The sequence below is a fragment of the Lycorma delicatula genome, chromosome 1 (genome assembly GCF_047948215.1).
Source record: "Lycorma delicatula isolate Av1 chromosome 1, ASM4794821v1, whole genome shotgun sequence".
In the NCBI taxonomy this organism is placed as follows: domain Eukaryota; kingdom Metazoa; phylum Arthropoda; class Insecta; order Hemiptera; family Fulgoridae; genus Lycorma; species Lycorma delicatula.
This window is the reverse complement of record NC_134455.1, coordinates 194806797-194833875: the sequence shown is the minus strand read 5'-3', so window position 1 is coordinate 194833875 and position 27079 is coordinate 194806797. Positions and strand designations below refer to the sequence as shown.

The 27079-nt window shown below is 27.8% G+C and overlaps 1 protein-coding gene across 2 annotated transcripts in view; it reads left to right on the top strand.

The window, feature by feature from the left end:
• LOC142318240 (protein gooseberry-like) overlaps nt 1-27079 on the top strand; it is a 128784-nt gene that overhangs the window by 70687 nt on the left and 31018 nt on the right. For both annotated transcript variants that reach the window (XM_075354803.1, XM_075354802.1), the window contains exons 4-5: nt 9322-9493; nt 11171-11337. In XM_075354803.1, the coding sequence (XP_075210918.1) occupies nt 9322-9493; nt 11171-11337 (339 nt within the window). The remainder of the gene's footprint in view (nt 1-9321; nt 9494-11170; nt 11338-27079) is intronic.

The following is a 27079-nucleotide window of genomic DNA, read 5'->3' as shown; positions in this document are numbered from 1 at the left end:
TATAAATTAATTAATTTTATTGTAAATTATTTTTATCTTGTTTAGTATAATGAACCTATTTCATTAATCTTGTCCGAATCAAAAATTATTTTCTAGGAAATTACTGCAATAATTATTAAAAAGGGGATAAATAGTCAACATAATTTTAAGACGTCAAATGTACGTTTGACGTAATGCTACCTATTGAAATACTAATTACCATAGTAATGGTTGCAATTACTGCTCGTTGATAGTATTACGAGAATTGTTTCTTACATACAATCTCGTAATTTATTTCTTACTTACAATCTAGATAGATTTTCTAATGCGTACAAGGTCAACAGTTATGGATGGATGACCGGTGAACTAGCTAGTTGAAAGCAACCTGCTATTCACAAATAATTTATTTACTGTTTTTAAATAATGAACTATGCCTAACAAGATGAAAAATAATAAGTATGATATTTATAATTATTACAGGTTACCTGGGGAAAACGCCTACTGAATAATTATTAATCGGTTGGGAGCATCATCATGAGGATGAAAGATTGCTGTTCACATTTAGTTGTTCTTTAACTAAATCGGTTTTAACCAAATTATTATTCAAATATAATAATAATAATAATAAATATATATATATATATATATATATATATATATACATGCAAACTATTTTGTTTCCATTTTAAAACAAATATTTATTCTCTCAGAGAGTATTTAATTTGATATTAAAGTGCTTAAATCGTTATAGAAAACGTATTTCAATTCTCCTCGGGTTCTGAGAAGAAACCTTATTTACAAAAGGTTTATTGTTGCAAGAACTTAATATGTATAATTTATCGAAAACATTTTTGAGCATGTTTACTATTTTAAGTGATTCATTACTGAAGAACTTTCTTACCGAATTAAACATTTTAAATAATTTAGTGTAGTAATTGAGCTGCCGATCTGTAAGTAAAAGTATCTTTATTGTAACTTATAGAAACCTGTGTCGGTAGTAGAGTGTAATAAATGTTTACAATTTTATCTCTGTGTTTTACAATACACGATATGTGTTAAAAAATTGTAAGAACGACCAGGTTGCCGAGTCAAGAGGCAGCTGTGAGACCACCCGAGATGAGTGAAGTCTAGCTCGCTAGGTAGGCTTACCACTAGCACTCGCCGGCCGCCTAATGATGATAAATTGGTGTTCCTTGGGTTTCCATCCACTCCCCCCTTAACACTCCCACGCACGCCTCATACTTCACTCATTAACCAGGAATTCTCGCTATTAATTGCTTTTATCACTGCACTTGACAACATTATATGGACTAACGGATTTATGGCACAACTCTTAACACTATTTTACTGTTGTAATATCTCTCGTTATACCGAGTGTTAGTTTATTATATGTTGAACTTTGTCCACCGTTTACTTTATTCTTAAACATTTCTGTTTTATTATTATTATTTTTTTTAACATTAACGATTGTAAATCAGGAACACGTGTGTTACTAACGGTCTATTAACATTATTCGTAAAATATTATTAGACTAAGAGACTATTAATTTCAAAATATTTTATTAACACATTATATTACAGCACTATTTACGGTATAACACGAATCAGATTAGAGTAAGAATATCGTAAATAAAATATAAATTAAATTAAAGTAATTCTTTTATTACGAGTATCTACCTCATATACAAGATAAGACTTGATTTTAAAGTAAGTATTAAAAAATCTGATATGGATACCACATAACTTCCTTGTACGTCTATTAAATTAAGTATACACATTTTTTTCTGCTAAATATTTCCTTAGCATTATACATTAGTTTATATTTTAATATTATTTCACGTCTTTCAAGTAGATATGTGGTGTAAGGGTGAGAACGTGTCGGATCCGTAATCATGAAAACATCGGTTCGAATCCGATTTCATAAAGATATATTTTTTTTAACTTTTCTTTTTTAATTTAAATATTGATTTATTAATAATTATTAACCTCTGATTGTATTTTATTTGGCTATAACCCCTGAACCGATGAAAATAAGTACCGCTTATGATTATTATATCATAAGTTAGAACTAACTGTATTACTGCAGTTAAGAAAAAGTACAAAATCCAAATGCTTCAAAATTGTATACACATTTTTGGCCCAGTCGAATAAAATCAAAAGGGGATATGTACAACTAGATGTTGTAACAGTCACAAATACAAAATTTCAACATTGTACGGCTAATCATTTTTGAGTTATGCGAGGTGCACACGTACATACGTACGTACAGACGTCACGCCGAAACTAGTAAAAATGGATTCAGGGATGGCCAAAATGGATATTTCTGATGAAATATGTAAACCGAAATTTTTCGCGATCACAGTACTTTAATTTGTACAAGGAAGTAAAAAAAGTTTATATTAAATATTTTTAAACGCACTTTCTTTTAAACCTTTTTCAAGTGTATAAATCACACGTATTGTTTCATTTGTCTTATTCATTACTCAGTCACTGCCACGACAAACTCATAGAACCTTATAAGTGATCTTGTTTTGATTAGCGTAACAAAATATTCATGAACACTTACCTAACTTTTACGCTTATTGAAAATGTCTTTAAAATCTTTTTGATTTTATGACATGGTTTTTATATTAAGAAATACTTAAAGTAAGGTAAATTATAAACGATGCAATTATATTGAAACTACTACTAATTTACAGACCTATTACTACTTATAATTAATAATTATTAAATCATAGTTTATCTACTGTTATCCCCGTTTTTCCAGTTCTATTTGTTAAATGCTTCTTTATCTGTATTGTTGCTCATTGGTATATCAAGTAATTACCGCTAAAAAATGGCAATTTAATTCGTTTAACGAATCACAGTTTAATAACAGACGGTATTTAATAGCAGTGAATTAATTCTTAATTGTCTTACATCGTCAGTTGCTGAAAATGAGCTACTGGAATTTTAACAATATCAAAGTGATTTTCGATGATTTGTTTGACTGAATTAAATAACAGATAGGTAATTTAATTAAATTATTCTTACTATATTTATACAAGAGAAAATATGATTTAAATGAAATAAATATTAAAAAACAATGAAGATATGTTATTAATTATATTGTAAATAATATATATATATATATATATAATTTTACAACAATGTTTAGTGTAAAATGTTCTTTACTCAATAGTAAAAAGAATGTAATTTTTTTTTACTATTTTGCTCTCATAATTTTTTACTCGAATATAAAGTATATACTAAATACAAATGTAAATTAAAAAATTATTTATTTCAGTTAAATACGTAGTATAAACAAAAAAAAAATGTATAAACTCCGGTACAAATTAGTAGTGTCATTATTCAAATTATTACACTAATTTTTTAATTGAAACTTGAAATGCAGTATAGTAAAATTTTATTTTTTATTCAGTCAAATTGATCTAAATTTTATTAATTTTTAATTAATATACTAAAATTTAAACAAACATCTAATTAGGATGTAATAGAAAAAAAAGTAATCATAGCTATACTATTTATTTTCTTTTGAAAGCTGTTTGAATCTGATGGATATTATTAAACTGAGCTTAAGTATTTTTGATAAGGTGTACCTGCTAAAGAGATATCAGGTAGTAGGCTAGTTTCTTTTCTCCCTGAAAGTGTTATAGCACATAACGATGCGATGATATATGAAATATAAGACGGTTGCATAGGAATTAATGTAGCCTACCTCTACGTTTACAGAGTAAGAACGTCAGATTAAAAAGATTAAAAAGTATGCAATGAAATAAATGTAATAAGTAAATGAAATATAAGTGTAACATCAGTACTAAATAACAAATGTGTTAAACGAATAGATATCTCCAATCAAATAGGTTCCAAGATAAATAAAATAATCTACTTAATAATCGAATACAAAAAAAAAGATTATTATTATATACAAGGGTAATTGGGAAAGTTCTCGATCTGACAAAAAACCACAAGATTTTTCACAACTAAAAAAAAAATTTCGACCTTATAATTTGATAAAATTAGAATGACTTTCCAACTTTTTAATACTCTATAGTTGAATTCGTTTTGGGTCAACTGTTAACAAATGCGCTTTTCAAGCAGGAAGCTTTTCATAAGTGAAACATCATGGAAAATATAGTGGAAATGATCTGTCAAGATGTTCGTAATATCAATAATATCGCGTACCTTTATTTTATTATTATATAATATTCCATGCGCATTTCTATGCCATTTCTTTGGTCGTAGCAATTTTTAGGCGTCCGCAGCATTTATCATATTGAGTGGATATACGACCACGTTTAGATTCAGCAACCCACTTTTTTAACATTGAAAACGACGAGGAAGAATCCTTTAAAATAGATAACTCATTTTGTATGTCCAACGGGGTACTTTGAAAACGAAGCCTTTATATCTGCTCAAACTTCAATTTTTCACAAGATGGTTGGTTACGTTTACATACTACTACATATAATTCAGAAAACCTCAAAACTTCTTTTCTTTACTCCATCGCCGCAAAAAACAATTAATTATACGCTTCTGAAACTTCTCAAAAGACCATTAAAAGAATCGTACTTGACAAATATCATAATCATTTGGTCATACTTACGCCATCTTTGTATCAGGCAGCGAACTTTCCAAAAGACCCTACTGTTTTATATATATATATATATATATATATATATATATACCAGCTGGCCAGGGTTCGCTTTGCTTGCCCGACCGTCTAGGTCCCCGAAGCGTTCGTAATTCTCTTTGTTGTGAAAATATTAAATATTTTACAGACATTCATTAACCAAAAAGTATTAGCTAGGTCCACAAAATATAACTCAAAACCTCCCCTGAGATAACATAAATTTATCCTGAAAATTTGAGCAGTCGGTTGGTGGATTCTCGCGTGATTCTGTTGCAAACAGACAGATTCACAAACTTTTGAATTTTGTACAGAAGATATGTACAGAGCTGGCGAAAAGTCCCTTTCCATGTTAATAGCGTAGTACAGTTAGATATGTTGATAAACATTGTTACGAATACCAAAAACAGTATATTTCAACATTTATGTCTCTGGTTAACATTAACATTTATTGTGAATAACATTGTTACAAAGGTTCAAGGTTCATTTATTGATTTGGAAACAGTTCATTTAGCCGTTTCCCGAGACTCGCAGCGAAATATGCTGAAGCGCCGCCTTGTTGAAGTGCAACGATGTCAGTTATTCTTCTTGCCGTTAATTTTAGAAGAAACCACGCGTAAATCGTGTGAAGATAGCCGTGCCGGTTCACAGAAACAGCAAAGAAATGTGGTCCAAGCAAATGGTCTGCCATTATCCCTGCCCAAATCATAACATGCAGCGGATTGCACTCGATTTCCTCATAAAAGTGCTGATTGTCTTTTGCCCAAATAAAATACGTTGTGATTTCGTGAGCTACGATAAATCGCACACTCGTCAGAGAACATAACGTTTTTTAAATCGTTTGCATGTGGGAAGTGCGAGCAGCTTTTCACATGCATACACGCGTTGTTCCAAGTCACGATCACTCAACTCATTCACTGAGGTAGGCCGAAAACATGAAACATTCAAGTCTTTCCGCATGTGGTCTCGCATTGTCGATCGCGAGATGCATAATTCTGCAGACCGCTTACGGGTTGACTTCATCGAAAACACTTTCCGTCGCAATGGCTTTCTTCTCCCATGTGAATAACGTTGGTCGTGATGGCCGCGGTTTTCCAAATCTCACAGCGAAGTCCCTCAAAATGTCTGCCGTTGTCTTTTTTGTGTTCTGACATTGTGAACCCACACAGAAACCACCAAACGCTCCTCAACAGTGGAAGGACTTGTATCCGCCATGGTTTAACTCGAGACTCTCACGTCCTTCCCACACTAACCGAAGTGACTTGCGCAGGACTCAGCTTATGGCGGGAAATAATGATACACTTATTAGAGTTAATCTGTTCAACAATAGTAAATTAAACCACTATTTGTATTGTTTTGTATTCATAAAAATGTTTATTGATATGTCTAACTGTATTATGCTATAACATGTAAAGGAACTTTTCGCTCACACTGTGATGTGATATACATACATACATATATATATTAAATGTGAAGAATCATGAGATTTTTTTCTTTTTTCCTTGGTGAGGGAAGTTTTATAAAGTTGAATTACGTCATCGTTCATTGTAGTGCGTAAATATTTGCGAATAATAAAAGGATTTTTCCTAAATAGGGACAGAAATGGTGTTAATAATTTTTGGGAACTTCAAACCAATAATTTCTGAAATTTATCGACACACAAAATCAAAATGCTAAAGTCAAAAAAAATTAATCTTAAATACCGCTTGGACTGAAAGGTGTACAGTGAAAAACAACTATATAAAAAATTGGTCTTCTTTCCTTTTATTTAAAAGAATAAAGATGTGCGGTAAAGGAAGGCTAAGTGTTTCAAGTCGATCAACGAAACATTTTCAAATTAATCTTTTACCTTTATAATAACGGTACAACTATTATCCTATTTCATTCTATTTCGTTTGTAATCTCTTTCACTTTTCTCTAGCTGTCCATAAGTCTCTTCTGTAGCTGTACACCACTGTCAATAAGGTGCAGAGTATTAATAGTTTATCAGTTATTTATTTAGAAATATTTCGTTGGAATAAAGTAAAACATCATAACGTTTTACTTTATGTTTACAGTGAAACATATTTCACTGTAAAACACAAATTATTTTTCTTTGACATCTTTCATCTGACGCTTGATTATTTTTCTCCGTAATTTTTGCATATTTGTTTTCTTTCTACAAAATTAAATTACTGGAATTACTATACCCGAATTAAATTCAACAAGCTTGTCGTCAAGGCTACTGCCATGAAAGGGGTACTGCCAGGCTTATCGTAACATCGGCTAGAAAGCTACAACTCGTGGAATTGTAGCCGCTGATGGTTTATTTGAATTTGTCAACGATTATCTAAATCATTTTTTAGAGGTATTTTTGCTCTGTTTTCCTTCGTCTACATATATATATATATATATATATATATATAATTTTCATTTACATTCTTTATTTTACTATTATTTTAATACACATAAGGATTACAAACGAAGTAGAATAAGTTGTTAGGGAAAACTTTAGCGAAGGAGACGATGATGATGTTTTGAAGAGTATTTATTTGTTTTTTGAAAATGACTTGTCAACATCTGATAAAAGGATTTAATGGAAGAAGGGTCTGCGCAAACGTATCTTTGTTTTAGTTTCTTAGTGGTTATTTTGTTAAGTGTAAATCTAAGGAGATATATTTTAAGTCACAGTTAAAACCGTTTAAATAAAATAATCAAAGTAGGCTAACAAAAGGTATGTTCTGTTCTTATTTTTATCGTAAAGCGTTAAAGTAAAAGGATAAATTTATTTTGACTTTTAAATGAAAAATTTTAAAATAATTAATAATATTGAAATAAAATATCAATTATGTTTTTTTCAGAGCGGCTAGTCGTAAAATAATATAGAGAAATAAAAATTTATTCATTCTTTTATAATCAAGAGCATACACCATTATTTAGTACACCCTTTAATTTCCTTCAGCGCCCCATTATTACTAGAGATTTCACTCCATCTCCACTACTTACCAAAAGAAGGTTATACTTTTATTAATCCTATGAATATAGTATGACTATAAATACATAAATCGTCATCTATATGTGAGTGAGTAATGTCTTAATTTTAATTTCTTGTAGAAAATCGACATATCTTTAAATATATTATTTTGTAGGAATTTTAAATATTTTGCTTTAGAAAGCTTACTGGTATATTGCTAAAACGAAATAAATACTAATTATATAAAAAAAAAAGAATGTTATGCATAAGGTTTTAAATTTTAGTTGTTACGCATTTATTAAAAACTAATAGTTAAATTTTGGTTAAATATTTTTAAGGCTTGAATGAATTAGTGATGTGACGCCAGAAAGAAAAGAAAAGCCTATAATATTTTATAGTGTTATTTTTAAAACTGATAAAAATATTTCTGAAAAAAATATGTTTTTAAAACTTCTTAGATTATTATATAGTAAGAAAAAACTGAAAATATTTGATCTTTCTCTTTAATTGTAGTAATGAAAAATCCTAGACCTCATTATTATTAACAACTTAGTGTTTAAGAAGTTACAAAAAAAAAAAAAATAATAATAATAATCTATAAAATAAAATCCCTTTAACCATTTTCAGAGAAAAATTGATTTCATCGTAATTACTAATAATTATTTTGTTAACTTCCTTGATAACGGCATCGATAATTTGTTCGAAACGATCATTTGTTTCCTACACTTAATTTCATAAAAGTTTATCTTACACATTTTCTCGTGGATTTCTGACCTTTCTTTGTTTTATGAATTCTGAAATTCGTTTCTCTATTTTAAAATTTGTTGTAATATGTTTTTAACTAATATTGCAACTAATATGAAACAGGTTTATACCTCAGGCTTGTATACGCTACATTATACTGTAATTCTATTATAAATTAATGAAAAAAAAGTTCATCGTTAATATAATTCATGATTGATCTAATATTCTACCGATCAAGGGTTTAAAGTACAATAATATTTTCTTGACTATTACTTAATTTGTTAAAAATTATTTTAACTTATTTTTATTTTTTTTAAATAGTTACCAAATTATAAAGTCGCTTGTTATTAATTTAATATATTATTATGGAATCGTGTGATTTATGCAAGATGAGATTGTATATTTGAATGTCTTCTGATTTTATTTTTTATTTCTTTTGTTTAGATTTTAATTAATATTTCTATATTTTTCTATCGTTTACCATTAACGAGTTGAAGGGGTCTTGTTACATTCAATTAAATAAATTAAATCCAATTACAGGAAAACATAAATCTTAAAAAGTAACTGACTGATAAATATCTGTGCTCTAGTGATGTATTAATTAATAAATAATTTAATTATTTATCGGGAAAGAATTTTTCTGATTTTTTAAAATGAAATATTTTCTAACATTAAAATTATACTATTTGATTTTTAATTTTTCCATATTTCATTTGCTTTTAATTACAATCGATTGTAAATTTTGACGTGTATAGTTATTTTTTACGGTTTTGTTTATTTAATAATCGATTAACTAAAAAATAAAGCAACAAAACTTTGATCTCTTCTATAACCGGCATAATAAATCCTTATATTTTAATGAAGATGACCAAATTATCGATTTTGTAACAAGTAAAAAAATATTTTTGAGTAAACAACAAGGAAAATATAAAAATAAACAATGAATATTTAGGTTAAAACTTCAGTAAAATTGTGATACGATTTACAAATTATTGTTAAATTAATTTTATTTACAGGAGCAAGCAGCGGTGAGGAAAGTGAAACAGAATCGGAGCCAGGGATACCTTTGAAGAGAAAACAGAGACGCAGCCGCACTACGTTTACTGGGGATCAGCTAGAAGAATTAGAGAGAGCGTTTCAACGTACTCAGTACCCGGACGTGTACACACGGGAGGAACTTGCTCAAAAGTAAGTACATTGTGTCTAGTCTGTAACTTACATACGTATTCTAAAAACATTCCTTCAGTTAAAATTATTTACTTAATCATTAGAATCTTTAATTTTAAACATTTATTCGATTTTTCCTTAGAATAGAAAAATTAAATTAATTTTTCAGAAGGGGATACCATGAAAACTATTATTGCAATCTGATTTTAATTCCATTAAATATTATAAATCTTGGATTTTATTTCTTAAATATTTAAAAAGTAATTAATTGACTTAATTGATTTTTTACTGAACTAGACAAATAAATTCACTAAACGAAAAATCAACAATCTACTAACCCATAAATGGCGATGAATAATTTAATTTTATGTAGATCTCAATTATGCCTGCCTTTACAGATTTAATTACAACCGTGAATGGTAGCTAATTAATCGTATTGAACACTTATAAATATTACTACGTTTATTAAGATAAAATAGTCGATTAGAAATTAATTAATGTTAACATAGATCTAGTATTAAGTAAAACACAAATTTAATTATTCATAAGTTTGTTTCTTGTACTCGAATACAAGAAATAGACCTTCTATAATAAGGTAATAGACAACCTTCTATGTTGTATTTTCAATCAGTGTGGAGTATAATTTTAATGGTATATTGCCACCTTTGTTTAATTACGGTCAGTTTTCTATCGGTGAAATCTAAGTAGAGAGTAATGTAAACAGCAAACTGAAACACTAGCTGTTAAGACAGTTAGTACTTTAAGGAGTTACGATTTATTAAATATAAAATAAATGAAAAAAAAACAAATTAAACTTAAAAGTATATATATATATATTTGTTTAGATATACATTAAGAAAAAAAGCCATTCCACACATTCTACCGATTTTTGCAATATTTTAGAAGTTTTCTCCTTGGAAAGAATATAACTAAAGCTTAAAATCTGAAAATTAACTGTTATCTTAAAATCTTCTTACAACCTACTTAAAATATGCGTTGCTTAATAAATAAATTTAAATGCTTGTTTTTACATTAAAAAATGTTGCGCTTGTAGCAGTTAATGGCATTCTCTCTAGACAATTGATGTAAATGAACAACAGTTCTATATATTGCCAAACTGTAGTTGCGATTACAAACTGTTGATTGCTGCTTAATAATAAAATGTGAAGAAAAAACAAAGAAGACGATTGGAATTTATCGTTAGTTTGCCTTAAAGCATCGGTAACGTAAAACATATATGGTAACAAATTAACACTTATACTATTAAAAGTAAATGAATATAAGAAAAAGAAGAATTTGTTTTGTTGCGTCGTTATAAATTATTAAGTTGTAGATTTTTCACATCTATTTGGTTTTAATCAAAAGTTTATTTAACGTTATAAGTATATATAATCTCATCTCTCTTAGTTTTATTAATAAATGAGAAAAATGTTGTTAAGTCTTTTTAAGTAATGAACATGAATAATTTTATCGTTTTTATAAGCGTGTTCCAATAAAAATTACAAAGAGTAAGTGGTTTTTAATGTGTTTCGGTTATTATTTAGCTTTTACCAGAAATATTATTCAGTTTATAAATCTGTTTTTTTTTTTTTTTTTAATTTACATTCTAGTCGATTTATTTAATTTTTTGATTGTCAATTTAAATTTATCAAAATTACTTATTGTAACTGAATAAACAAAACTGTCCTTTTTTTACAGAACAAAACTAACTGAAGCACGAGTTCAAGTATGGTTCAGCAACAGACGAGCTCGCCTTCGTAAACAACTTAGCAGTCAGCAGCTGAATGCATTTAATTCAATGTCCCTGCAGGGGGCCTTCCCCGCACATCCGCAATACGATCCGACCACTAATTTTAACACTCAAGGTGAATATTATACAATAAAGTATATAGCTAACAAAGCATTGCATAACTCGTATACAGCGTATTTAATAATTGAATTAGATAAATAATATATCTTATTATAAAATTTTTATTCATTATGGTAACGCAAAAATACTTTATAATTATGCTAATGATTTTAAAACGTAATAAAAATTTCATTGTAGCAATAATATGGCAAAACCAGCCTATTTTTACTTCCTGATCGCTTTACTGGAAGTAATGAAAGTAAAGTTTATTTCATTATTGAGATTATAGTCCGTTAATAATAATAACAAGAAAAGATAAAAAAAATTAATTTTCAATCAATTTCTTATCAACAGTTTCTTTCTCGAGATTGCTCAAATAATCTTTTTTTTGGAATAAACATTTTCTCGCTATTCTATTTTCCATGCTATTTTAGTAAAAAAGAAAAAAAGTAGAATCCTATGGTTTTTGGATAATAAAAATACTACTATGTTTTATTTCATGAGCAGAACAAAATTCTAATGTGGGCACTACATGACTTCCTTACCTACGCCCATTAAATTACTAATGCACATTTGTTTTTATAATCAGAGGTTAATAATTATTAATAAATCAATAATTTAAAAAAAAAAAATTAGTAAAAAAAGGTAGAAAAACTTTTTTTACAATTAGAGGTTAATAAATATATAAATAAATCAGTATATTTAAATTTAAATAAAAAAGAAAATGAAGTCGGATTCGAAGCAATGTGCTTTCCCTTCCTCTTTTCCGTTCCAAATTTTTCATTTATTAAAATTTTATTTGTCTATTACTCTGGAACGAATGAAAATAAGGTTCACTTATGATATATCGTTGAAAATCTCTCAATGAGCGCTGATTACTGCAGTTAAGAAAAAGTTCAAAATCCAAATGTTTTTGGATTCTGGGCTTTAACACTTTTGTCCAGTCGATTGCAATCAAAAGGGAGGTACACAACTAGATATTACAGCAGTCCTAAATCCAAAATTTCAACATTCTACGGATGTTTTTTAATTATGCGAGATACATATGTACAGATGTCACGCAGAACCTAGTCAAAATGGATTCAGGGATGATCAAAATGGATATTTCCATTGAAATCTGAAAACTGAACATTTTCGCGATCATAATACGAAGGTTATTTTTCTTTCAAGTTCCGATCGGTCGCAAATAAAAACCCGCGCAAAAATCGGATGAACCTTTGCGCATATGTGTTGCGCAGCGTCTCTAGTATGGCCTTCAATCACGCCGCGTCACTTCTTTTAGTTCTGAACACGCAGCTAGCACGTAAACAATACAACAATATGTCTATAACAATAGCATCTCCCGCCAAGTGACAGCAAACTTCAATGAGTGACAGCAAAGTGCTACAATGGTGTACGAACTTTAAAGGAGGACGTACAGATGTTCATGATGCAGGTGGTCAGGGAAGGAAGCGAGTGTCAACCGATGATCTCGTTGAGCGAGTGGATGAGGCAATTCGAGAAAATCGTCGGTTCACAATTTCTTTATTGAGTGATTCGTTTCCTGAAATTTCAAGGTCAGCTCTCCTTCAAGGTTACTGTGAGTGAGAGACTTCAGTACCGCAAACTGTGTGCGAGATGGGTTCCCAACATGCTGTCCGACCATCACAAAACAATGAGAATGGACGCCTCCCTAACGTTTTTCCAGCGCTACCACAATGAAGAAAAGATTTTTTGAACAAAATTGTCACAAGGGACGAGACATGGGTCTATTTCGAAACTGAAGAAACAAAAGAACAATTCAAACAGCGGATGCATTCTCATTCTCCCAGTAAACCAAAGAAGTTCAAGGGAACCTTCTCCAACAGAAAGTGTATGGCTACTGTGTTCTGAGACCGGAATGGAGTTCTCTTGGTGGAATTCATGGAACGTGGCACGACCATCACTGCAGCCTCATACTGCGTGACTCTTCAACTTCTACGAAGGGCAACTCAGAAGAGAGAGTGCGGAGAGGAATGTTGTCATCAGGCATTGTCTTTCTCCATGACAATGCTCGGCCGCACACTGCAGCTGTAACAAAGAAGCTCCTGCACCGTTTTCGTTGGGAACTTTGATCACCCACCATACAGCCCGGACTTGGCTCCATCCGATTTTCATCTCTTTGCCCACATGAAACGCTGGCAAGGAGGACAAAATTTTGGCACAGACATCGAGGTGTAGACCAGCGTAGAAACATGGTTGAAAACACAGGCGGCTCCGTTCTATGACGAGGGTGTTGGAAAGTTGGTACCACGGTAGGACAAATATCTAAATCGGAGTGGCCACTATGTAGAGAAATAACGTAACTATGTAAGTACTTGTTACAAATAAATTTTTTTTAATTTTCACTGTGGTTTTAATTTCGTGACCGATCGGACCTTGAAAAAATAACCCTCGTACTTCTTTTATTTTGTACAAGGAAGTAAAAAATACTAAAATTATAAGAATGCAGGCGGATTGGTATTTCAAAAGAAAATCTTTTTAAAATGGCTAATTTAGTCAGTAGCCGCAGAATTTTAATCCAGTCACAAAAAATAAAAACAAAACCTGTAAATACAGTTTCTCATTATACGATTGAATGAATGTGAACGAAGCTGTCCATGATAATTTATTAAATGGAAGTACGATCAATTTAAACGAGCGTTTTTTCGTTACTAAATATTTACAGTTAATTGTCATATTTTATTCACGCGATAATATTTACTTTAACAGATGATATATGTTTTAAATTAATTATTACAACTGCTTTGGTCGTTTATAAAGCCAGAGATTACGGAAATGAAAACCAATTACGTAGGAATGTACAGATACTAATTTTCGTTTCAATTAAATATTTCTGTAGTTAGTATATTAACTTATTCATTTTTTCTTTATAGCAATAAGATTCTAAACTTGGTCGAGTGGATATCAAACAGCTAATTAGAGGTTTATAAATATTTATCCATAGCTACTTATTTTATTTATATTTAACCATTTAAAAAAAAATATATAATAATAAGATTGAATCTACTGAATTTTTTATTCTAATTTATATAGAAAAAGAAAATACGTCTAACAAGTAATCAAAAATCGGTTCAGTCGTCTGGGAATATCGTAGAAGCTATTTGTTTCTACTCTACATATTTTTTTCTGATTATTGCTAAATCTATATTGGGTTTATAATGTATTCTTTTTTTATTAATTCGTTTGATGAGCGATATTTTTATCTCGAATATCCTGTCAAAGATTTTCAGTATAAAAAATATGAAAATTAGGATGCACTTTGTTAATAACTTAAAAACATGAATATGAAAAAATAAATAACGTACTTGTATTATTTTACTTGTTACATATTTCTTGTTCAGGAAATCTATACTGTTACAATGATTTTCAAAACGTTGAAATGACTGACAACATCAAACGTACATTTTCAACAGCAGCGGTAACACATCAGATTCCATTTAACCAGTTTATAAAAATATATAAATTATGATTCCGCTTACCAACCAATGTAATTAATTATTATGTTCTAGCGCTTTCGGAAGTTATTTTTCATCTTCAGGACATCTGATAAATTTGTATATAAGTATTCACTTCACATATTAATTTGATGTAGATTAAAATTAAAATAAAATAAAATTTCCGTAAATACAACGATCGTCAAGTTCATATATTTATTGAAATTTTATTTTAATCTTAATCAAATTAATATGTGAAGTGAATAATTATATACAAGTTCATTAGATATTTCAGAAGATGGAAAAATAACTTCCGAAGCGCTAGAACATAATTAATTACATCGGTTGGTAAGCGGAATCATAATTTATATATTGTTTTATTACATATAGCAATGGGCTATGCTAAATAAAATTATTCTAAATTTTAACTACTTTAATTAGCTCACCAATTCTCTATTGTTAAATGATTTTATCTGTTTTCTAGAAAATCGTATTAAGAATATCTACGATTATTCTCACTGTATAATTTTAGTCAAAAGTTTCTTTGAACAATTACTCGTAGAAATTATTATTCGTATTAATTAGAAAGTGAAGGAAAATAAACATATTTATATTGCTGATGGTTATAAAGTAATTTCAGCAGAATTCTTATTATTATACATAACTCAAAAGTATAAATAAAAAAAATTAGTTTTATCATGATACTGCCGAAATGGAAGTATAAATTCTACGATAAAGAATAATGAAACAGCAAATTTAATAATAAATAAGGTTCTTTGGATTCCAAAATCCATAATAGAGTTACTCGTTCTTACGAGTAATTCAAAATATCTCTTTTGTTCTTAAAAAAGAAATATCTACATAACTTATGTCAATATGATTGTCGTGTACTACAGTAATCGGTGTAGAACAATAACGAATGTCAATGTGTGTGTATATATATATATATATATATATATATAAAACGTGAATTTGAGTTATTACATATTATTAATCTATTTTATTAATTTATTTTTATTAAATTTATTTATCTGAGTTATAACTTCTGAACTGACGGATAACTGAAATAATTCTTTAATTACATCATAAGATTTTTACCAATAATAAATAGTTACCCCTTGTTCTAACAACTAAATTATGAAAACCTTGATGACTGAACAATATAACGAAATCCTTTAAGATCGTTTATATCTATTTTTAAAAAAGATATTTCTTAATCACAAATTTCAAATGTCTAGTTCAGTTGGAGAAAAGGTGCGTAATTTTTTTTTAATTCTCCAGTTTACTATTAAATATTTCATATTTATTTATGAAATCCTACCTTTACGGTGAACGTAAATATTCGTTTGAATTTAAAAATTATGGAATTAATTAAACGCTGAATTTGGAAAAAGGTATAACCATTACAAAAGTGAAATAAAAAACAGAGAAAATCTACAATTAAAGAAAGGGAAATTAAACGAATTGTTAGTAAATTAAACTAATTAAAGTAATTGCTAAACCAAACTAGTCGTTATTAAGAAATTAAACTAATTGTTATTAAATTAAACTACGTGTTAGTATGAATGTATCTTAACATTAAAAAAAATTGGTGGAATATATCTGGAAAAATTCTAGAAAAAAAAATTAAATGATTAACAGCATCTCCGTATCCTATTTTATAGTTCGCATTGTAAATAGGTAAGAAGTAGCCTGCGGTTTTTTAAAAACTTCTTCTGTCATCAAAAAAAAATTGTCTCATGAAGTTTCTGTAGCGTTAATTTTAGAAACAGAAGAAAGAATGTACAATTTTTTTAATATATACGTTTAAAATTCGGCATGATAACCTGTGAGGAACCACCTATACAAAATAAAATATAAAAAAAAATATAAAATTTATGTGCTTGAAGAAAACAGTTAAGAAAGAAAAGCGTAAATATACGAATATATCGTCAAAACGAAATGAATTATCTAAATTTGCGTATAAAAATGGGATGAAAGTGACTATTTATAGATGTCGAGCAACGAAAACTTTCTGAACGGTATATTTAGAATTTGAAAGTAAGACATAATACAAAATTCATTAAAATGAACATTTTTTTGAAAAATTTCAAATATTGAACCTGAACATTTTATGTGTAGAGTTCTAATTATTTATAATTTAATTAATAACAGTTTACTCAGAGCTACTTAACAAACAAAAAAAAACTTTTTAGAGATTTACAGATGAAATAATGCTCTTAAACAAAATAGATTAAAAGTATATTGTGAGATAAATAGAATTAAATAAATTTAACCTCTTATCTTCTCTTTTCTCTCGTATGAACAATTAAAAATTACGTTAAGCTACACATAAATTTTATATACGCTAAAAGTGTTCGTATACTCCTTTTTTTCGTAAAAAAAATGTACAATTGTACTTTACAAGTACATTAGTTTTGTCAGAAAAAACTTATTAAAACTCCTATAAATAGTTAGAATTTGTAAGGAATATTTTCATAGACTATTCTAAACTCGATTATAAATGTAATTATATGGATTTCCGGCCATTTAATTATGTAAAGTAAATTTTACTTTACATTACTTGTACTTGCACGGTGTGAACTCTGTTATTTAAATTATAGGCCTTTCAAATCAGAACTGTCAGTTATACTGTTTGTGAAATCTTAAGAAGAAAGAAAATGTATCTCATTTTGTTGAAATCTATCCAATTTTTTAAACATACATACCAAAATATTTGAATAAAATTTTACTGAACGATGATGAGTTTGTAGCTAGCTGTTTTAATGGTCAAGATAGGTACTCACTTTGTAATTATTAAAAGGATTAGTTATTAGATTTTTACTCAAAAACGATTTTATTTAGAAAACTTAATCATGAATTAATCATAGTGTATATATATTTTATAGCAACTGTGCCGACGGATAATCTAAAGCAAAAAATGTTCTTGTTTAGTTTTATTCTGTAATTTCTTCTATTTCTTCGTTAAACTAATGTATTCATATACCATGTGTTTTGAACTACTCTAGCAAAACATATATTAGTATTATTATTGAATTAGTAATCAGAATTTTTTGTATCCCATGCTCAAACTTATTATTACGTTTTGATAAATTTTAGTTTCTTGTAAAATATGACCGAACTGACCATTAATTTAATTTATGTTTGATATTTTCTCATTACGTAGTTAAACGTCGGTACAGTTTGTTATGAAATGGCGGAATAAGTTTATTTACTTAATCCTCGAAAATTTGGAATTTATAAAAAAAAGATTTAGAGGAATGCCGTCTTCAAATGAAGCCAAAAACAATTATTAATTATGTTTTATTAATTAATGATTTCATTTCAATAATTATTCATGATACATTTTAATGAAGTACTAAAGCGCCTCAAACTTGGATAAATCGTTGTTGGGAAAACGTTTCTGGTGTTTTATTAATAATTTATTCTCTGAGAATGCAATTTAGCAAAGAATTACAAGAGATATAAACGTAAGACAATAAAATGCGTGTATATTGTATGTAAGTCTTATGTTTATTCTAACCATACACAGAGGGGTCATTTCAGGAAATCATATTTGTATATAACACTAAATTTCTACGACATAAATAAAAATATTAAAGATATAAATATTGAATGAAAATTTACTAATGCGGTAACAAAATGGCCATCTACAAACCAAGAATAATAGTAGCTTATTTACTAGACTAAAAGTAAGCGAAGGTATATTTAAATTTAATCTGTTATTCGATAAATCACACCACAACTCGCCATAGATAGGCAAATGTAAAAATAGACTCCAGATCAACAGATAATCTTGTTAGATTTATATATATATATATATATCGTTACGTTACTGAACGGTAAAGTAATAATAATAATAATGTTTTGCGTATTGTTAATTAGTTAATAGTATTTCTATCATCGGAGAGCAAGCTATGCTTTGGATATTCTAGAAGAAGTAATTTTTTTGTTGCTTAAAATTAAAAAAAAAAAAAAATGGTTGGAGTACAGTTTTCAAAATACTTGGGAGGAATACGTTTGAAAAACTGCTATACCTCATAGATAAATTTACTGTTCAAAGTTCTACTTACGTTCGATATTTATAACTTAGAATATTTTTTTACAGCTATTTTATTTAACTCTACTTGTTAAATACAGCAATATATTAATTTTATTTTTTATTAAAAATTAAAAAAAAAATTGTAACTCTAGGGCCATAAAAGCTCGGTTCAAAATAAAATGACGTATATACACAGAGCTTCATAGAAGTCAAACATGCTTGCTTACATTTGCATAAAACTATATCAGTATCATCTAGAAAATTAAAGAATTATTTCATCTTATTTAATTATTCTAAAAATTAACACAGTCCCTTAGATTCAATGAAACATATATTATTGAATAGCTATAAAATGCATCAAAGAAATCAGATTATAAACTTACATTAGTATTGTAGTCGCCGTTGCCTTGAAAGTCGTGATCGATTCAGGATCGAAGTTTTAATGTTCGAGTCGCTTGAGTTTGCCTAAGGCTTTTAAATTTTACATGAAATAATTTTTTAATGTATTCAAAGTTTAATATCACCTATAATTCTACATTCCGAACCAGTTTTAAATATATTAAATTGATAAATATTGATATATTCTAAAATATAGTAGGCTAATTTTTTATTTTTTATCTCGTCCGTTACTAAGAGCAACAGTGCAAAACTAACTTTTCACATCATTAGTTTTCTTACCGTTAAGATATACGATTTAGTAAATTTAGCAACGACGTATAATATGTGATTCTGTTAAAAGTCAGTGTTTAAAAATAAATGATGAACTCATATTTAGAGTTTCGGATAATTTATAAATAGAGTTTAATATATTTTTTATGTTAATAAGTAAATAACAACTTTTGTTTAAATTTCTGCAAATTAGTTTTATATTTACGAGTGATAAAATTTTTATTTTATATCACAAAAATACGCGAGGAAAACTGATTTTGTTTCTTGGATTTGTTAAATACTCCAAATATTTCTCATAATGCTGATCGAATTACTTTTTTATTTAAAAAAAAGATAAGTCGAATAAAAATTATCAAAAAGGGCTTAATAAGATTGAGTTTTCCCTAAGAAAGAGAAATAAGGGAATAATAAAAGTTAATAACCGTATTTTACGCTACAATTTAAAGATTTGATGCTTTATAAGGCAAGTTAACGCATTATAAAAAAATTACCCATTGAAGATTATTATATTTCAAGATAACCAGCGCATCGTCAATGACGATACGCTGGTTATCTAATTTCTAGCAGAAGTTAGATAATAAAGAAGAAAAAAATCAGATTTTACAAAGGTAGTTTAAGAGATAATATCCTGATCTCAAAGAGAATGAAATTTTCTCTTTTTTTTAATAAGAAATCATACGAAATGCGAACAGATTTACTTCGATTACACACTTTTAACATGTTTTAAGTAGGGAGAACCGGATAATGAGTAGCAATGTCGGATAACTATAGCCTCTGCTTTGCGTGTTTGTTTTACGTTAAATTAAAACGGTTTTTGGTATTTACTCATTACTAATAAAATTCCAATATTTAATATTACATCGGCTTCACGTATTAAAATACCAGTGTGATTCTCTGAAGAACATTTTATGATAACGGATGTTGTTGTTTTGACTATTTACACTATATGATGATTTACTTCTACGACCTAGAATAAATAACTTTATGTGAATATGAAAAACAGCAGCTTACCGTAATGGATTTGTACAGTAATTAACAGTTTTTGCCCTTTTTTATCCGTTTATTTTTCAACCGATGTGGTGTTCCATTCTAGTTTATATGGGGAAAAATGCTTTGCTTTGAAACTAGTCCTAAATTCTTTTACTTATTGCTTTTGCAGGCCGAAACAAATTTTTATGTTATCTATGAAACTTTTACTTTATTTAAATCAGCTTCAATATTTCTAAAAAAAAAAAAGGTTTACTGTTAATAATTTACTGTTAATAATTAATTATTTAATAAAGTAAGATTATCTAAGCAATTAAACGAATTTTATATTTTTTCATTATATTTTTTTCTGTAATTTCTCAGTGAAAAGTTCGGTGATTGATAATGTCATCCTAATACTGCCTTAATTTCTACTTTACCAAAAGCAATACTGTGGAGCTGCTGGTACAGAAGAAAAAATATGAAAAAATATATTGTTACTTTACTTCGATTTAGTTTATATAATGATTCGTCTTATTTTTTGTAAATCTATTAAGAAAAAATTACATTTGTTGTCTCGTTATTACCAATTTTTTTTTGAGAATGGTTCTTTTTAGAAAATGGAAAAATTACGATCAACTTATTATTTACTTCGCTTTGTTACGTTTTGTTAGACAAACCTAAATCGTGATATTTATACGGACGTTACATTTAAGTTATGATCAGAATTGATTAAAGAAATTGAATTCTGTGGTTATGAGAAATTTTAATTTTTACTAAGAAAATAAAGTAAAATAAATAAAATGAGTAACCTATGTAAAAACTTTTTATTATAAAAGTTGGCTAAGTTGTGTGCAGTTCTTTCATGTAAATACAGTTGAAAATATAAGGTTAAAATTTTAACAAAAGTATTCTGTCTATTTTTAAAAAAACCATGAAGTATAAAAATAATTAATAATGGAAAGTATAATTAATAGGGTATTCGTGAATGCGGTCATAGATATAGAGATGTAATTTTCAAATACGTTTACTTCGTATCCATTTTGTTTCCAACGGCGATGTAATATGTTTAAAACATGATTGAATTTATATGACGATTAACCTTAGTTTATATTTATATATATAAAGAAATGCAGTACGTGCTCTCGCATGAATAGGTTTAAAATTTCTTGGAAGCAAGTTATTAAATGTGTCAGCTATGTGATTATACGTACATGTATACCGGTCGTATATAAATATATTCAATAATATTACAGTTTTCCTGCGCTTTGTACATCTTATGACAAAACTTGCTTTCGTTTCTTGTATCGAATACGCTAGATTTGGCGGACATTTTTTTTTCGAGTCATCAATCCCCGAATAATTTCACTGGCTTATACCGGGGCAACGTAACGTTTTAGGTTTGCTTCTCTTACCACTACTATTCTATCCAATAGAAACCCCTCTGATTGGAGTGACTCACTCATACAAATAGGGTGGTTAGAAACAACCCTCCTTTTAATGACATACAGCTTAAACTTCTCTTGTACTAGGTCAGATAAAAGGAATGCATTAGGGTACCAGGAAGTCATAGAAGGGAGTCGTACAATAGAAAGACAATATATTTACAGTGCACCAAAAAATAAAATGGTGGCAATAACAATAGTCAATTATATTACCATAAATTTTATTAGAAACCCTGAAATTTAAATGTGTTTTTTTAACCGTTAGTTAAAATTATTTTAATTTTATTATTATTTATTTTAATTATTTATTTTATTAAAATTATTTACAATTAATATTTTATAATAATGTATAATAGGACACGGTAACCAGTAATACGGCGTAATCATCCCAACTATGGTTGTCAGTAAACAATAATTAGTTTGAAATATAAGACATTTTACTGTTTTATTTTGGAATTAATTTTTTATTTCAAGGATTCTATTAAATAAAATTTAGTGTTATTTTTATTTTTAACTTTAGGTATAAATAAATATATATTTCTTACTTGATATAATAAACTAAAAGATGTAATTATGTCTGTTAATAACAAACTGAAAGATACGACTTATTATATCAATCAAAGACAATGTACTGTATAGCTTAAGAAAAGTTTTCTTTTGGCTAAATAGATGAAAAATTTAGCCATTCTATTTTGGGAGTTTAATGAGGTATAAATTTTAAGGTACTTTTTTTGTTATACTCCTATAATATAAGTTATGGTGACTTTTCACCAATTAATAATACATTGAAATATCTATTTCTAAGGTAAGATGGTATAATGTAGTGATAATATGCGTTTATTTACAACATAATATCAAAATAATAAAATAATTCTACAATAGCATTAAATTGTTACAAGTTAATAAGTAAAATATGAACTGGCTTTTTATATTTCTACTGCTCTTGAACTTATACGGTAGTAATTAGTTAAAAGGGTAACGTGAATCTAATTTTTCTGCAGAACTTAAATCATTCACTGATGGAAGATACCTTGAAACAAAATCAACCGTTAAGAATAAAAAAAATAAAAATAAATTAATAATAAGTTAAGAGCACTGGCTTATGAAGGTGCTCTTAATGATGATGCTCCGATCGTCGATTGAGATTCAGATACTGCAGTTGAATAGTTTTGTATGCTTTGAAAATTAAAGAAAATTACTGTGCTTGAGTATTATTCTTTAAATATGTCTTTGCAGTTTTTAAATGAAGAATATTTTTTTTTAATTTTTAAATATTTTTTAAACGAACAACTTTTGTTTAAGGGTATTGTAATGGAAATACGCTAGCTGTACATCGTGAACATCAAGAAAAACTTTCTTATGGAAGGATACCATATTCGAAAATCTTTACTTCAATATGTCACTGTTTTCACACAACCGGTTCTTTTACATTGTATTCCTATTCTGTTGTACTCAACGTGCATAAATATCATGTCGATGAAGAGCAGAAAGTAATTCGGCGAGTTCAGCGCAGGGTTCAATGATAGAAGAATTTCAAATCGTACAGTATTGTGCGGTATTACGAAATTTAAAAAAGATCCGTACCGCTCGCAAGAGGTTCAAAATATACTACCTGGAGACTTTTCCCTGAGTCTAGATTTCTGTCACCGGTTTCAAGACAACCGTCTCAAAGAAAGTTTTACTTTATTTACTGGTGAGCTAATTTTTTCAAGAGATGGAGTTAACTCGCGAAATCATCATTTCAACAATTTCAAAAATCATCAATTTTTTTTGAAATCATCAGTTTCGAAAACCAATGACTCAATAGAAGGTAGTTTTCAACAAAGGTTTTAAGTTAATGTTTGTTGTTGCACGATTGAACAGCACATTATTGGACCATTTACTTTTGTAAATCGCCTTATGGGAAATGAACTTAAATTTCATACAAAATAATCTGCAATCTCCTTTAGAAGACGTTCAGATATTAATGAGAGAATAAATAATTTGTCAACATCATCGGTCTCATCCTCATTTTTATCTATAAGTTAGGAATTATTTGAACATAAACATTTATGAACTATTAGATCAGCCGAGATAAACAAATTACTTGGTCTCCTAGGTCAGTCACCTCAACTAATACTTGTGGACCACTATCTGAGGGGGAAATCGTAAATATACGAAGAAAATATAAATAAAAAAGAAGAATTTAGACAACAATTTTCAACGTCATTGAAATTAAACAAAACAACCCTGATATACATTAAGAAGTGTCATCCAAGAATTCTTAATCGAGTGGAAAATTATGTAAATAGTGGAGGGAATTTTGAACAAATACTGTACTATCAAGTTTGTAATACGTTTTTGTTTATTTATTTTTAATAATTGATTTTTTTCAAATATTTTTCAAAATTGAATTGATTGTTGTTTCGGTTTAAAATTACAATACAATTGTTTTTAATAAAAGTCAAATTTCTTAACTCTTCTTCATGTTCAGTTGACATTCTTAGATAGATTTTTATAGAATTAAATTATCTCAGAATATTTTTGCTCAAAAACCATTATCTGTTTACTGGGAATTTAACGACGTTATTGCGCATACAAAATAAGAAAAGTAATATTTCCCAACTACAATTTTTTATGTTTTAAAATAATTTTTATATATTACAACTAGAGATATAATTCTGGGATCTATTTCATTCGACTTTTTTTTTCAGTTAAAAAACCATATAAAATCATCAAATTTACCTGTTACTTTAAGTTTCATGAATTTAGCAATAAGGTTTCATTTTTATCCTTGGAGAGAAATCTTTCATAAATTATAAGAAGAAAATTTCCGGAATAATTTTTATATGAGTTTTTACTTTACTTTTCTCTCGGATAATTTATCTTTTCGTTTCTTTTGAAACATCTGTATATACATTTAATTTTTTTACATAAAAATTACCGATTGGTTAAAAAAATAAATAAAACTAACGATTACTGTAATCGTGGTCCCTCTTTTTAGTTAATTAAAATGCTCATTATAATAATCTTATCTAACAAATTGTAATTTTCAGTTACTTTACCGGATGATAAAAATGGAACGTATTTGGTAGTTTACGCTTCAATACATGAAGCGTTATTTATTAGTTTTGTTTCAAAATAAAAATATGTAGTTTTTCGAACACGGCACCGTTTGGTATAATAACTATTATATATAATTTTAAAACAGCTTTCCAAATTCTTCCAGTTTGATTTCCTCGAGCGCTTTCGGCTATTCTGCCATCTTCAAGAGGATAATTATGACTAAAATATATAAAACTATAATCTTACATAATTAAATTATATATATATATTACGTACGTACAGACGTCACAAAACGTCGCATAACTCAAAAACGATTAGTCGTAAGATATAGAAATTTTGGATTTAGGACTGCTGTAACCTCTGTTTGTTTCCCTCCCCTATTGATTGCAATCGACTTAACCAAAAGCGTCCAAAAAAGCCCAAAATCCAAAAAAAAAATTGGATTTTGGACTTTTTCTTAACTGCAGTCATAGCTCTCATTGAGAGCTTTTCAACGATATATCATAACTGCTACTTATTTTCATTAGTTCCAGACTTATAGCCAAATAAAATTTTAAATAATGAAATATTTGGATCTTAGAAGGGGAAGGTAAATCGGTTCCAATTAGACTTTCTCCTTTTTTTAAATTTAAATATAAATATTGATTTATTAATACTTATTAATCTCTGATTGTAAAAAAGTTTTACAATAAATAATAAGTTAATAATAATAATAATAATAATAAAATATGAAAAATATCAGAAGTTATTAATGAAATAAAATTTTATGTACCTTTCATTTTAGAAAAATGTGTATATGTAATTTAACAGGCGTACAAGAAAGTCATGTGGTGTCCACATCAGATTTTTTTTAAATATTCTCCTAGACCATGAAGAAAGAAAAATAACTCACATTGACTTCACTCGTGCAAGAATTTTTGTAATTGTTTACTCAAGAAATTGATGTAACAGAGAAAATTTTAAACATGTTTTCTATTACTGGAGAATAACATTAATTTTTTAACATTATTTTAAGGTCAACGTTATAAAACGTTTCGTTATTCTAACGGTTTTTACAAAAATATTTAAAATAATAAAATCAATTTATTCAACTTCTAATATTTTTATTTAATAATTTTTGAAATAGGAGTCTGTGATTTTTATTATTGAAATTATTTGTTTTTTTTTTATTACTTTTAATGTTAGATCTATCGATGATAAAAAAATATCAAATCATAAACTGAAACATATGTTCATCAGATTGTATCTTTCCTACATTATAAAATGATAAAAGATGCTGAAAACACGAAAATTGTAATAACTTGAGGCTTAATACATCTATTGAGATAGGCCAATGACTTTAAAAGAATCAAGTCACACCTAATGATACCTCCCAAAAATGTTTCCTCAACTCTGAGTTGAGATATGAGCGAACATTCTTTCTTCCTGTATTATAACACGGTAAGAAAAATGCTCATATGCTGGCCGCAAAGCGGTCACGGGGCGCAGCTCCTTAATCAATAAATATTTTAACAAAACTACTCATATTTTGAGCTAAAGATAATTTATTTTATTTTAAAATTTTATGCAAATTTTGGCTTTCAACGTTTTATAAATGTTATTTTTAATTTATGATGAACGTATTTCTCTTTGGTTTACGATTTATTTATTTATTTTAAAACCTTTTTTTTTCAGTTCATCATTTTAAAGTAAATATTTTAAAGTAAATTAAATTTTAAAGTTAATTTTAAAGTAAATATATATATTTTTTTTAAAGTATGTTTTCAGAACATTTAAAAATATATTTTAATAAAATATTTAATTTTTTTTTAAATACTAAAATAATACTTCACACATTCAGATTTTCCTAAATTTGGTATTGTAAAATCTATCAAAATAATATATTTCTACAATCTTAGCTGCACAAAAATCTGTAAATGAAAATGTAAAATCTGTATCAAGAAATGGAGGTAAATTTTGGTAATAATATGTATTTTTGGTATTATAATACTAACAAAACTACATATTTAAATCCATTATTTAAGTTTGGGAGATCAAGGAAAATAGATGAAACTCGTCTAATTGAAAATTAAGAGTTTGGAAAATTAAATTTCTATTTCAACACTTTAAATGTAGTTTGAAAAAATAGTAATTACG